We start from the raw sequence: 13,129 nt of genomic DNA on the forward strand, positions 1-13,129 counted from the left end.
CAGGAACAGTATCTTCCCAGCAAGGGTTCTCAGACACTGGAACAGGCTGCCCAGGGAGGTGGTGGAGGCCCCATCCCTGGATGTGTTTTGCTGAGGGGTATGGTTTAGCAGCAGTGGTGAGCTGTTGGACTTGATGATCTCAAAGGTCTCTGCAAACCTCCACTGTTCTCTGGTTCTGTAATAATTCAGTGATGAATCTTATTGTGGCTTTGACAGTGTAGGAGAGACAAACTGAGTGTGAGAGGGGAAATTCTCACAGTGCTCCTTCAGGAAATTAATGTGCAGGGGTTTTTTGTCTCCTAGATGTTTGTAGAAAAAGGAGAGGCTGCCATCAGGGAGACAAACAGCACATATGCACTGCTCTTCTTAGGCTTTGGCCTCATTTCGTTTGTCACCTGCTTTCTCCAGGTAAGTTTTTGTTGCTGCAGTTGTTCACAGTGTCTGGGACACTCCAGCTCAGCTGTGCTAAGTTCTCAACACCCTTGTGTTAAGCAGAAGGAAAACAGCAATGGGATTTCACTGTCAGATAGGTTCAGAGCATAAGAAAAGGTTTCAGATGGTCCCAGGGCTGTGAGCTGACCCCCACTTTCCCAGCAAAGGAGGGCTTAGGTGAAAGGGCTAAGTCTCAGCACAACCTGAGCAAGAGAACTCCACAGTGCCAGCACTGGTAGTGCTGATGGGAGCCTTGGCAGCAGAGGTTCAGACCAGGTTTGGAAACTCCTGCCTTGAGTACATGGTTTCCCCAAGACCTGCTCATGCAACAGTCCCAGCAGCGTCTGGTCTGGCTGCACTCAGACTACCTGTGCCTGCAGCAGAAGTAACTGAGCAAGACCACATCATGTGCTTGAGACCATCCACAGCTCCATACCATGCAAGCTAGAGAGCATTTCACATCACCTCTCAGGCCTATGGCAAGTGTCCTTCTGGCTACACAGGGCCAAATAGCTTTGGCCACACTTTGAGCCTCAGTTCCCAGGGACATGTAACATGCACCTGCATTTGCCACCACCTAGACATGGGGAACTGCAGAGAGCTGCCAAGTTCATCTCTAAACCACCTCACTTGTTATGGGACTTGATATCCCCAAATCCCTTCATCATTGTCCCCAGATCCCCTTAGTTATTGCTCAGCTGCTTGTCTTGGTCTTGCCTAATCACCTGTGGACTCCTGAACACCACCTCGCTGCCTTCTGCCCCTGACACAACAGGGTGGCCTTTCTGAAAGCACCTCCAGCCCCTGGCCTCTCTCCAGGCAGCATCACCCCCAGCATTCCTACTGCCTGGATGCCCTTGGAAATGAAAACATTTTGGTGGTGGAGCTGTTATGGGTATTCCCCTGTGTCTGACCTTGTGAAGACAACATCCCATTCTTTGCTCTACCCTTAGAGGGGATCAATCTGGCTTTCAAACCTTAGATTGCCTCAGTCAAAGCTGGAATGTCTTTTACTGAGGCCATCAGGTTTAACATCCCATGCAGACAGGCACTTTGTTCAGCTGAGAAAGACCAAAACTGGGCTTAGGGAATAATAAAAGCTTTGGAGGGTTGGTTTTGGTTGGGTTTTATGTGTTTTGTGGGTGGGGTTTGGGGGCTTTTGTTGTTGGGTGGGGTTTGGGTTTTATTGCTTGGGTGTCTTTTGGTTTGGCTGGGGGCTTGTTTTGATTGGGTTGGGTTGGCTGGTTGTGGTTTGGTTTGGTTGGGTTTGGTTTGGCTGATTCTGCTTTTTATTTTCCTCAACTAGGGTTTCACCTTTGGCAAAGCTGGAGAAATCCTTACAATGAGGCTCAGGTCCATGGCATTCAGAGCAATTCTGAGACAGGTAAAACCATCCCATTTTTAGCTTGCTGGTGCTTTAGAAATGCTCCTTTGCTGATGTGCCAGAAATGCTCTTTGTGTTTGTTTCATCATTCTGCAGCCCTGCCCCCAAAGATGCCCCACTGCTTTCTTCAGCTCAGCTTAGAAACTGACAGGGCTGAGTCTTCATTCCAGGGCCAGGGAGAGATTTTAAATGGCTTTAAAAGATTTTAATTGGTTTGGGGTTCTCTGCACAAGCCTTTGGATCATATTAGTGCATGGTTCCTGGTTCCAAACTGCCCTCAGTTTGGGAAAGATGTTGAGTTGCTGAAATGTGTCCAGAGAAGGGCAACAAAGCTGGGGAGGGGTCTGGAGCACAGCCCTGTGAGGAGAGACTGAGGGAGCTGGGGTTGCTTAGCCTGGAGAAGAGGAGGCTCAGGGGAGACCTTATTGCTGTCTACAACTACCTGAAGGGAGGTTGTAGCCAGGAAGGGGTTGGTCTCTTCTCCCAGGCAACCAGCACCAGAACAAGAGGACACAGTCTCAAGCTGTGCCAGGGGAGGTTTAGGCTGGATGTTAGGAAGAAGTTCTTCCCAGAAAAAGAGATTGGCCTTTGGAATGTGCTGCCCAGGGAAGTGGTGGAGTCACCATCACTGGAGGTGATGAGGAGACTGGATGAGGCACTTGGTGCCATGGTTTAGTTGATTAGATGGTGTTGGGCGATAGGTTGGACTGGATGATCTCGAAGGTCTTTTCCAACCTGGTTAATTCTATTCTATATGCTCTGGGTAGGGATGATAGCAAGAGCTTTAAAACCTAGGCCTCTGCGCTGTCTGCTACAAGACATTCATGAAAGGGTGTAAACATGGACACAGATTACTCCTGGTATGCAGTGGCTGGATGTGGATGTGACAAAATGAGAGAAAATAGCCTGAAATTGTGCCAGGGGAGGGTTAGGTTGGAGATGAGGAAACATTTCTTTGCTGCAAGAGTGGTGTGGTGGGTTGAAATTTCCCCCCCCAGCATTAACTTTGCCAGACCAACTCAGAAGCAAATGGAAGCTGTATTTACAAGCAAAACTACACTCTAGGATGGAATGCAATGAATATGTACAAAATATACAGCAGTTACAATATTGTACAAAACAGCACACAATCCCCCTGGTCAGAGACCAGGGAAGCTGCTCAGGCACAGCTTGAGACTGTGTCCTCTTGTTCTGGTGCTGGTTGCCTGGGAGAAGAGACCAACCCACTCCTGGCTACAACCTCCCTTCAGGTAGTTGTAGACAGCAATGAGGTCTCCTCTGAGCCTCCTCTTCTCCAGGCTAAGCAACCCCAGCTCCCTCAGTCTCTCCTCACAGGGCTGTGCTCCAAACCCCTCCCCAGCTTTGTTGTCCTTCTCTGGACAGGTTCAAGTGTCTCAATGTCCTTCCTAAACTGAGGGGCCCAGAACTGGACACAGGACTCAAGGTGTGGCCTAAGCAGTGCTGAGTACAGGGGCAGAATGCCTTCCCTGCTCCTGCTGGCCACACTATCCTTGATGCATGCCAGGATGCCATGGGCCTTCTGCACACCACATCATGTGCCATCCCCTTGTCACCCAACATGATTCACTCCTCTGGTGTAGCCCAGTGAGGTGAATTGTCTCAGCTCATAGCAACTTCATCTGGCGTTGCAGGACATCAGCTGGTTTGATGATCCCAAGAACAGCACTGGAGCACTCATCACAAGACTTGCTAACGATGCCTCAGAGGTGAAAGGAGTAAGTAACAAGCACTGGCACTTTCCACAGCTGCCTTAGCAGGGAGTGAACCACAGACTGGTTTCATCTCTGCTGGCACCCCCTCCTCCAATAATGCCTCCAGTTCTAGCGTCCCCAGCATGAGAGGGACACAGAGATGGTGGACTGAGTCCAGAGGAGGCCGCAAAGATGATCCAAGGAGAACCTCTGCTGTGAGGACAGGCTGAGGGAGCTGGGGTTGTTCAACCTGGAGAGGAGAAGACTCCAGGGGGACCTTAGAGCTGCCTGCCAGTACCTGAAGGGATCCTACAGGAAGGCTGCAGAGGGACTTTTCCTGAGGGTGTCTAGAGACAGGACAAGGGGGAATGGTCTGAAGCTGAGGGAGAGCAGGGTTAGACTGGATCTGAGGAAGATGTTCTTCAGTACAAGGGTGGTGAGACTCTGGAAGAGGCTGCCCAGGGAGGCTGAACTTCCTGGGAGTGCTGAAGGCCAGGCTGGATGAGGCCTTGGTCAGCTGAGTTTAGTTGAGAGGTGTCCCTGCCCGTGGTGGGGAGGTTAGAGCAGGTGAGCTCTGAGGTCCCTTCCAACCTGAGCCATTGTGGGATTCTGTGTATTAGCAGACAGCAACATTCCCTTTGCAACCACGAGGCTGCAACCCTCTGGAAGCTGACATTATTTATTAAATAACAGATTTGCATTTATTAAACTTTATTCAGTAATACTGATTTCTGGTGCCACACAAAAATGTCATCCCTTAAGATCTGGTGGTGGGTTTTTTGCACATAGATCTTTGCTTTTAGCTCATACTGAGGTTCAGTCCTGTTAGCAGCAGGAAAAATGAGCCCTCCACAAGGGCTCTTTGGTTGAAGCTCTTTCTCCAGCCTGCCTGATACTGTCTTTCCATGCTCAGTGCTATGAACATTAACCAAGTGTTGAGCTGTCTGCCTCAAAATGAGCTTTGCTCCCCTTGCAGAGAGAAAAACACGGTCCTCTAGACCCCCCCAAGCTAGGACAGGCTGTGTTTCAAAGACCAACTCTGATGCCATGGCTCTGCATGCAAAAAAATGTGAGAGTTATGAAATGCTGTTGTGTTCTTTTGGACAAAGCCTGAAAGCAAGGACTGGAAGTCTGGATGAATAGATGGGAGCAGAGCAGGAGTAGCTAAGATGGGGAAGGCTTGCATGGGGTGCACCACAGAGCAAAGCATCCCCTTCTGCAGACCAAACCTGCAGCCATCCTCTGTTTGGTAACAAACACTTCCTGCCTGGTTTTCAAGAGGAGCAGAGGAATTTAAGCCACTTCCATTCTTTTGCAGGCTACAGGCTCCAGACTGGCACTGGTTGCCCAAAACGTGGCGAACCTTGGGACTGGGATTGTCCTGTCGTTGATCCACGGCTGGCAGCTGACCCTGCTGATTTTAGCTGTGGTGCCAATCATCGCTGTCACAGGGATCATCGAAATGAGGATGCTTGCTGGGCATGCAAAGAGGAACAGGAAGGAACTGGAAAGGGCAGGAAAGGTGGGTTCAGGGATGTGTTTTTCTATCTGGGTGGGACGTTGGTGATGGAGCAAGAATACCCTCAAAGAAGTCCAAGTCAGCATGGTTGCTCTGCCATGGGGGTGGTACAGCAAATGTGAAGCTGAGAGTGGAAAAGGTGAGCTGCTCATGTTTGTTCTCCAACTGTTTGCAGCCTTCAGAGCAAACTGAACATTTCACAAGGCCTGGGGCTCTCACACCTATCCCAGGTCTGCATTGGGGATCCCTATTCCTTACAGTGAGGGTGGGGAGACACTGGAACAGGTTGCCCAGGGAAGTTGTGGATGCCCACTGCCTCAAGGGGCAGGTTGGCTGAGGCCTTGAGCAAGCTGGGCTAGTGGGAGGTGTCCATGTCTATGAATCTCCAGGGAGGGGGCATCAACAGCCTCCCTGGGCAACCTGTTCCAGAGTCTCACCACCCTCTTACTGATCCAGTCTTCCTTAGATCCAGTCTAACCCTGCTGTCCTTCAGCTTCAAACCATTTCCCCCTTGACACCCTCAGGAAAAGTCCCTCTGCAGCTTTCCTGTATGATCCCTTTAGGTACTGGCAAGCAGCTCTAAGGTCCCTCTGGAGCCTTCTCCTCTCCAGGCTGAACAGCCCCAGCTCCCTCAGCCTGTCCTCACAGCAGAGGTGCTCCAGCTCTTGGATCATCTTTGTGGCCTCCTCTGGACCCACTCCAACAGCTGTGTCCTTTATGATGCTATGACAGTTAGTTGATGACCTGGCCATGACAGACCACGTAAATCAAAACCCTTTCCTGCAGATGCCCAGCTTCAGGCCCCTGCTAAATCAGTGTCTTCCCATCCCTGCTCTCATCCACTCTAACTGGGTGGGTCACCAACATTCTGCCAGGCTCCCACCAGCACTGCAGACCCACTCCTGCTGCCCTGATCCTATTGCTTGGGTTGTGTTTGCAGCTTTCCATCTCCTCTTGCTCTTCTGCTGATCAGTGCCTGCCCTCCACCACAGATTGCTTCAGAGGCCATCGAGAACATCCGAACTGTGGTCACTTTGACTCAGGAAAGGAAATTTGAGCTGATGTATGGCCAGAGTTTGCAAGCATCATACAGGTAAAAGAGAGCTTCTCTTGAGGGCATAGAAACAGTCTCTTGGCAGGTGAAGCCTATTTAACACTGAGAAGCTGAAGCAGGAAGGTAGTTGAGGCCCCATCCCTGGAGATATTGAAGGTAAGGCTGGAGAAGGCTCAGAGCAAGCTGCTCTAGTGGAGGATGTCCCTGCTGACTGCAGGGGGGTTGGACTGCATTACCTTTGGAGGTCCCTTCCAACCCAAACTGTTCTGTGATTCTATGACTGTTAGAGTGCTGCAGGCTGTTGTGCAGTCTGGTGGTGACCAGGTGTTTGCTCTGATGCAGGAATTCTGTGAGGAAAGCTCACATCTTTGGCCTGACCTTTGCCTTCACCCAAGCCATCATGTACTTCACCTATGCTGGCTGCTTCAGGTTTGCTGCCTACCTAGTGAGGAATGGACACATGAGGTTTAAAGATGTGCTTCTGTAAGTAGCTCTTCCTCAGGTTACAGCTGATACTTCTGGAGGTAACATGAGGGAGGCCTTGAGAAACTTGCCTTAGTGGGAGGTGTCCCTGCCTGCTGCAAGGGCGTTGGAGCTGGATGATCTTCAGGATGCCTTCCAACCCCACTCCTTCTATGAATCTGTGATCTGAAATAATCAGTAAATGCTGCTGTCTTCCACTCTTCCCAACCCAGAAGTGATGCTTTCAGCTTGTCTTTAGCTACCTCCCTACAATTTCCCTCCTCATCAGGTTGCCCAGAGTAAAAGGCAGGCAACAAGAGGACAGGCAAAGCAAAGCCATTTCTTGCTTCCATGGACAGTGAGGTTTCTTTAACAAGTTAATGACACAGCGTAGCTGCAGTGTGCTTAGGTGGGTGAGATCAAAAGGTAAGTGGAGAAAGGAACAAGTGAAACTGAGGTGAGGCAATGATGAACCCTGGGACAGGAGAGGGTAAGAGCAGGAGAAAGATTCAGCAAACATTTCCAGTCTGGAAAATGCCAAGACAGAGCTGAAAAAGATTCTCTGGGTATTTCCAGTGCTCTGGAAATGTTTCCAGCAAGTTGTTTCCACCAGCTGACACCTTTCCAACCTTCTCTGTCCTCCCTCCTGAACTCCAATGCTACTCTTCTCCCTGCAAATTATGGATTTCCTCAGTAAGGGGGGAAAAATCCCAGAGCCTGCAGTAGCCCAAGTCCTGTATGAGATGTAGCCAGGTCACAAACCCTGCCTCAGCCACGTTCAGTAGAACATGGATCTGAAGCACCCAATCTGCCCATCAAAGCTTTGCTTTCCTTTGCCACACCAAGGACAGTGTTCTTGTCTCCTCTTGCTCTTCACAGAGTGTTCTCAGCTATTGTCTTTGGTGCCATGGCATTGGGGCAGAGCACCTCTTTCACTCCAGACTATGCCAAAGCCAAGATGTCAGCTGCCCACCTCTTCCTGCTCTTCGAGAGGGTCCCATCCATAGACAGCTACAGCGAGGACGGGGAGCAGCCTGTGAGTAAGCATGGTGTGGGGCACAGCAGCACAGCCTCTGCTTCAGTTCAGGCCTGGTTTGCTCTTTCTGCCTCCCACCCACATCACAGCTGCTGAGAACAAGCCCTGGGTGAGCTCATTCCCACTGACTCATGCAGCCACACTGGGGTTAAGCTTTGCTTTCTGTCTTCTCCTGGCAACTCCTCACCTGTCTCGTGCTGAAACACCTTCAAGAGCCCATGGAAACAAACAGACTGAGAACCATAGCACTGTTGATGTTGGAAGAGACCTTTGAGATCATCCCCCAGAGCTCACAGTCATACCATTACTGCTGAGCCACCACCACTACCTCTCATCCCTCAGCACCACATCCAGGTGGCTTTTAAACCACTCCAGGGATGGGAACTCCACCACCTCGCTGGACAGCCTGGCACAGTGCCTAAGAACCCTTGCTGGGAAGAAATCATCCCTGATACCCACCCTGAAGCTCCCCTGGTGCAATTTGACACCATCAGTTCCACAGCAAATGAATTAGCACAGCTCTTGAAGCAGAAGGATGGGTTGTCTGCAAAAAGAGCAGCTCCTTCTCAGTAGCTTTAAGGAAAACAATGAAACCAACCTCAGCAAAGAGCAGGGCAAGGATCTGAACAAGGTCCTTGCAAAACCACCTCCAGTGATTATTCCCTCTGCCCATGTCATCTCCTTTAGTAGGTGGTGTGAGAGGAGCTGTCAGAATTCCTGTTTATGGAACAGGATTTTAATTAGAAGAGAGACCTGCAGGGCAGAGCATCCAGGAGACACGTTGTGGTTTTTGCAGGAGCTTCTCACTACACATCAGCCTGGGGGGAGTGGGGGGGGAAGAAAGCCTGATGCCCAAAAACCTTCCCCTGCTCTCTTCTCTGAACACTTTTCACAGTTGTTTTATCATCTGTTGGGGCAACCTCAGCACTGACCTGCTCTGCTGTCCTCCCTCAGAAAACCTTTGATGGGAACATACAGTTCAGAGATGTGGGCTTTAGCTACCCAGCTCGCGCAGAGGTCCAAGTGCTTCGAGGTCTGACTGTGGCTGTGGAAAAGGGCCAAACCCTGGCTCTGGTGGGCAGCAGTGGCTGTGGGAAGAGCACTGTTGTGCAACTGCTGGAGAGGTTCTATGATCCCCTCTATGGAGAACTGGTGAGTATTTGAAGGCAGGGAATTCTAACCCTCTGCTCCGCTGCGACCCCACATGCAGCACTGCAGGTGCAGTTCTGGTGCCCCCACTATGAGAGGGACATGGAGCTACTGCAGTGGGTGCCACCAAGATGATCAGAGGGCTGGAGAACCTCCCACATGGGGACAGCCTGGGAGACTTGGGGCTGTTCGGCCTGGAGAAGAGAAGGCTCCAGGGAGACCTTAGAGCAGCCTGCCAGTACCTGGAGGGGCTCCAGGAGAGCTGGGGAGGGACTTCTGCCAAGGGCTGGGAATGACAGGACGAGGAGTGATGGCTGTGAGCTGGAAGAGGGGACACTGAGGCTGGAGATGAGGAAGAAATTCTTGAGAGGGAGGGTGGGGAGATACTGGAACAGGTTGCCCAGGGAGGTTGTGGATGCCCCCTTCCTGCAGGTGTTGAAGGCCAGGTTGGATGAGGCCTTGAGCAAGCTGGGCTGGTGGGAGGTGACCCTGCTCATGGCAGGGGGTTGGAACTGCATGATCTTGAAGGTCCCTTCCAACCCAACCCATTCTGTGAACCTGTGAGTCTCAGTGCCACTCACTCTTTTGTATTAATATTCATGGGCTGCTTTGTGTTGAAAGGGACCTTCAAGATCACCCACCTCTTTCCAAACCCCTGCCCTGGGCAGGGACCCCTCCCACCAGCCCAGCTTGTTCTAGGCCTTAATGCCACTACTTTGGCCCCTGCCCCAACTCAACCCAAGCACTGACCCAGTGCTCTAACTTCTTTTCTTCCTGCCTGCCCAGCTCCTGGATGGGCGAAATGCAAGGGCCCTGAACGTGCAGTGGCTGAGGGCCCAGCTGGGCATCGTGTCCCAGGAGCCCATCCTGTTTGACTGCACCATTGCTGAGAACATTGCCTATGGGGACAACAGCCGGCAGGTGTCACACGAGGAGATCGTGCATGCAGCCAAGGAGGCCAACATCCACTCCTTCATTGAGTCACTGCCAAAGGTAACCACACCCTCCAAGCACAGCTGGCAACTGAGGAAGCAGGAACAGGACCCATTCAGCATTTCCTAAGGGCACCCTCAGGTAGTGTGCAGATGGCACCAAGCTGCAGGATTGTCCCCCTGCACTCAGCACTGGGGAGGCCACACCTGAAGTGCTGGGTTCAGTTTTGGGGCCTCACTCCAAAAGGGGCACTGAAGGGCTCGAGCAGGTCCGGGCTGGTGAGGAGCAGCTGAGGGACTTGGGGGTGTTTAGTGTGGAGGAGGCTGAGGGGAGACCTCATTGCCCTCTACAGCTCCCTAAAAAGGAGGCTGGAGCCAGGTGGGGGTTGGGAACTTCTCCCTAATCTCAGGTGATAAGAAGAAATGGCCCTGAAATTGTGCCAGGGGAGGGGTAGGTTGGAGATGAGGAAAAATCTCTTTGCAGCAAGAGTTGTCAGGGACTGGCACAGGGAGATGGTAGAGTCACAATCCCTGGAGGTGTTCCAGAAGCATGTGGCCATAGTACTTGGGGCCATGGTTTAGTGACCTGGTGGTATTGGGTTGGTGGTTGGAGTCAATGGTCTTAGAGGGCTTTTCCAACCCAAACAATCTCATGACTCCCCCTAAACCACTCTGTGTTTCTCAGGCTGCCTGCTGCTGTCTCTTGGGTTCTCTCCCAGCAACTTCTCAACCTTCCTCTGGCACCCTGCACTCAGCTCCTCTGCATCTCACCCCACAGCAAGCACTGCTCCTGCACAGGGTTTGCTCTGCAGTTAACACTCAACTACTCTGCCTAAGCTCCTCACCTCCTCCTGCCCCAGTGACCAGCAAATGACCTGTCCCAACCCCATAGCTTAGTGGCCATGCAGCCCAAAAGCTTGTCCCACAGGACACAACAGGAACTACTCCAGGCTCATCCCTCTGCTTGCTTTCTGTTCCCAGCAATACAGCACCCGTGTGGGGGACAAGGGCACGCAGCTGTCCGGGGGGCAGAAGCAGCGCATCGCCATCGCCCGCGCCCTCGTGCGGCGGCCCCGGGTACTGCTGCTGGATGAGGCAACCTCTGCGCTGGACACCGAGAGCGAGAAGGTAACACCACCACCCCCACTGCTCACAACTGGGGTGCAGGACCACCCAGCATGGGCCTGGAGTGCAGGGTCACAGAATGGTTTGGGGTGGAAAAGCCCTTCCAGATCACCCAACCATTCTCCAGCTCTGCCACAGCTGGGGCTAAGGCATGGCCCTCAGCACATCTCTGCCTCTGGGAAACACCTCCAGGGATGGGCATTCAGCCACCTCCCTGGGCAGCCTGTGCCAGGCTGTCAGAACCCTTTCAGTCCTGAAGTTTCTTCTTGTCTCCAACCTAGCCCTCCCCTGGGGCAATTTGAAGCCATCTTCCCTCTGATACTAGGGAGAGGAGACCACCACTAGCCCAGGCTGCTCAAGGCCTCCTCCAACCTGGCCTTGAACACCTGCAGGGAGGGACAGCCACGAGCTGGCAGTGGAGGTGTCTGCCACCAGCTGCCAGAGTAGCAGAGAGCTGGGGAGGTTGGGAGAGAGGTGTGGCTGCTGCAGGCCCAGCAGTGCCCATCTCACCTGCGGGTTTGCTCCCCGTGCAGATCGTCCAGGAGGCCCTGGACAAGGCGCGGGAGGGTCGCACCTGCATCGTGATCGCTCACCGCCTCTCCACCATCCAGAGCGCCGACAAGATCGCCGTCATCGACAGCGGCAGGGTGGTGGAGCAGGGCACCCACCAGCAGCTGCTGGCTCACAAAGGCATCTACTACTCCCTGGTCAACGTGCAGAGTGGGTCCAGCAATGCCTGATGCTGGGCAGCTGCTGATGCTGCAGTGCAGCTCCACCGTGGGCTCCAGCCTGCTGCTGAGGATGCTTCACAACTGCTGGGCTTGGGCAGATTCTGTAAATAGTTTCCTTAAACCTCACAACATCTAAAGAACTGAGGGGCATTTACTTAAAAAACAAACAAAACCTTCCCTCTTCCACCCTCTCCACCAGCACAAACCTTCACAGCCTCCTGAAGCTTGCACAGCAGCCATGAAGAGGCTCTGCTGACCTGCCAAACTGAAACGTGAAGGACTTCACACCATGAGTGCCGTGCTCCATTTTGGAGCCCTCACTCCAAGAAGGACACTGAGGTGCTGCAGAAGCTGGTGAAGGACCTGGAGAACAGGTCTAAAAGCACAGGCAACCCAGGGGAGGATTCCTGTGGGGCTGAGCAACTGGCTCAGTCGCTCCAGCACAGAAGCCCAGCTTGCCCAAGCACTGATGAGTGAGGCCAGCTTCTGCCACCCCCCTGGCTGGAGTCTCAGTCTTCAAAGCAAATGGTGAATGGCTTGGGTTGGAAGGGACCCTCAAAGGTCACCTAACCCAACCCCCCTGCACTCAGCAGGGACATCTCCAACTAGATCAGGATGCCCAGAGCTGCCTCTACCTCTCAGCACAACCTGTTCAGCATTCCACTGTCCTCAGAGCAATAAACTTCTTCCTGTGACACCAGGCCTGCTCAGCTTCACCACCCTGACCTGAGCTGCACTGCTCATACATTCCATGCACTGAGAGCATCCCCTGCACTTTGTGCTTCAGTCCCACAGAGCAGAAACCTCACAGGACATCTCTGAATCCATGCTGCTTTACTCCTTACAAGCAGGACATGAAGACCCCACTCATGGATTCATGGAGCCCCAGCACAAGGAGCTCTCACAGCTCCAAGAAGTTACCTCTGGTCTCTGTGGACATGCTGCTGTCTTCAGTTCCTCTGAGAACAGAAAATTCTGCTTAGCTGGACACTGGAAGACTATTTCTCAGCGAGACCCTTGCTGGAATAGTTTCCCTGTTCCTGTATTTCTGCCAGGATCTCTGTGCTCCCAGAAAACCACAGGAAGTCAGGGGGGGTGGAAAACAATCAATGCAAGTAACTGACACCTTGCAGCAGCTTCCAGCCTGCCCCACAGGAGTGGTCAGAGCAAACTGTCCTGGTCACTGCTGCAACCAACCCAGCTGAGGGACAAAAGGTTGTCACTGTCAGGCAGAACTTGTGGATAAAAAGTAAAATAAAATCAAGCAATAGAAATCACCCTGGAATCAGAGAAGTGGTTTGGTTGGACAACACTTCACAGAGCATTGAGTCCAGCCATCAACCTAAGCCCACCATGCAGAGCTGGATCCAAACCCCTGCCTCACAGGAACCACAGCATCACAGAGAGGATTTGAAAGGACCTTGAAAGATCAAGTCCAATCCCCCCCTGCCAGAGCAGGTTCCTGGATGGGCTGGGATCTTTAAGGTCCCTTCTAACCCAAAGCATTCTATGAATTCATGAAAAGTTCCAAAGCACCAGAGGATGGGGGGAAAAAAAGAAGGTACCTTCCACCCCCTTTCAAGTTCATCTGGC

General features: G+C 52.4%; 1 protein-coding gene across 1 annotated transcript in view; it reads left to right on the top strand.

Annotated features, from left to right (window-relative positions):
• Positions 1 to 11,545, top strand: part of LOC104307002 (ATP-dependent translocase ABCB1) — a 37,276-nt gene extending 25,731 nt beyond the window's left edge. The window contains exons 17-27 of the mRNA XM_054161047.1: positions 304 to 408; positions 1,739 to 1,816; positions 3,469 to 3,552; positions 4,847 to 5,050; positions 6,040 to 6,140; positions 6,444 to 6,584; positions 7,443 to 7,599; positions 8,554 to 8,751; positions 9,535 to 9,741; positions 10,662 to 10,808; positions 11,339 to 11,545. Of these exons, the coding sequence (XP_054017022.1) occupies positions 304 to 408; positions 1,739 to 1,816; positions 3,469 to 3,552; positions 4,847 to 5,050; positions 6,040 to 6,140; positions 6,444 to 6,584; positions 7,443 to 7,599; positions 8,554 to 8,751; positions 9,535 to 9,741; positions 10,662 to 10,808; positions 11,339 to 11,545 (1,629 nt within the window). The remainder of the gene's footprint in view (positions 1 to 303; positions 409 to 1,738; positions 1,817 to 3,468; positions 3,553 to 4,846; positions 5,051 to 6,039; positions 6,141 to 6,443; positions 6,585 to 7,442; positions 7,600 to 8,553; positions 8,752 to 9,534; positions 9,742 to 10,661; positions 10,809 to 11,338) is intronic.
• The last annotated feature ends 1,584 nt before the right edge of the window (positions 11,546 to 13,129 follow it).

This window comes from Dryobates pubescens, chromosome 4, assembly GCF_014839835.1.
Source record: "Dryobates pubescens isolate bDryPub1 chromosome 4, bDryPub1.pri, whole genome shotgun sequence".
In the NCBI taxonomy this organism is placed as follows: domain Eukaryota; kingdom Metazoa; phylum Chordata; class Aves; order Piciformes; family Picidae; genus Dryobates; species Dryobates pubescens.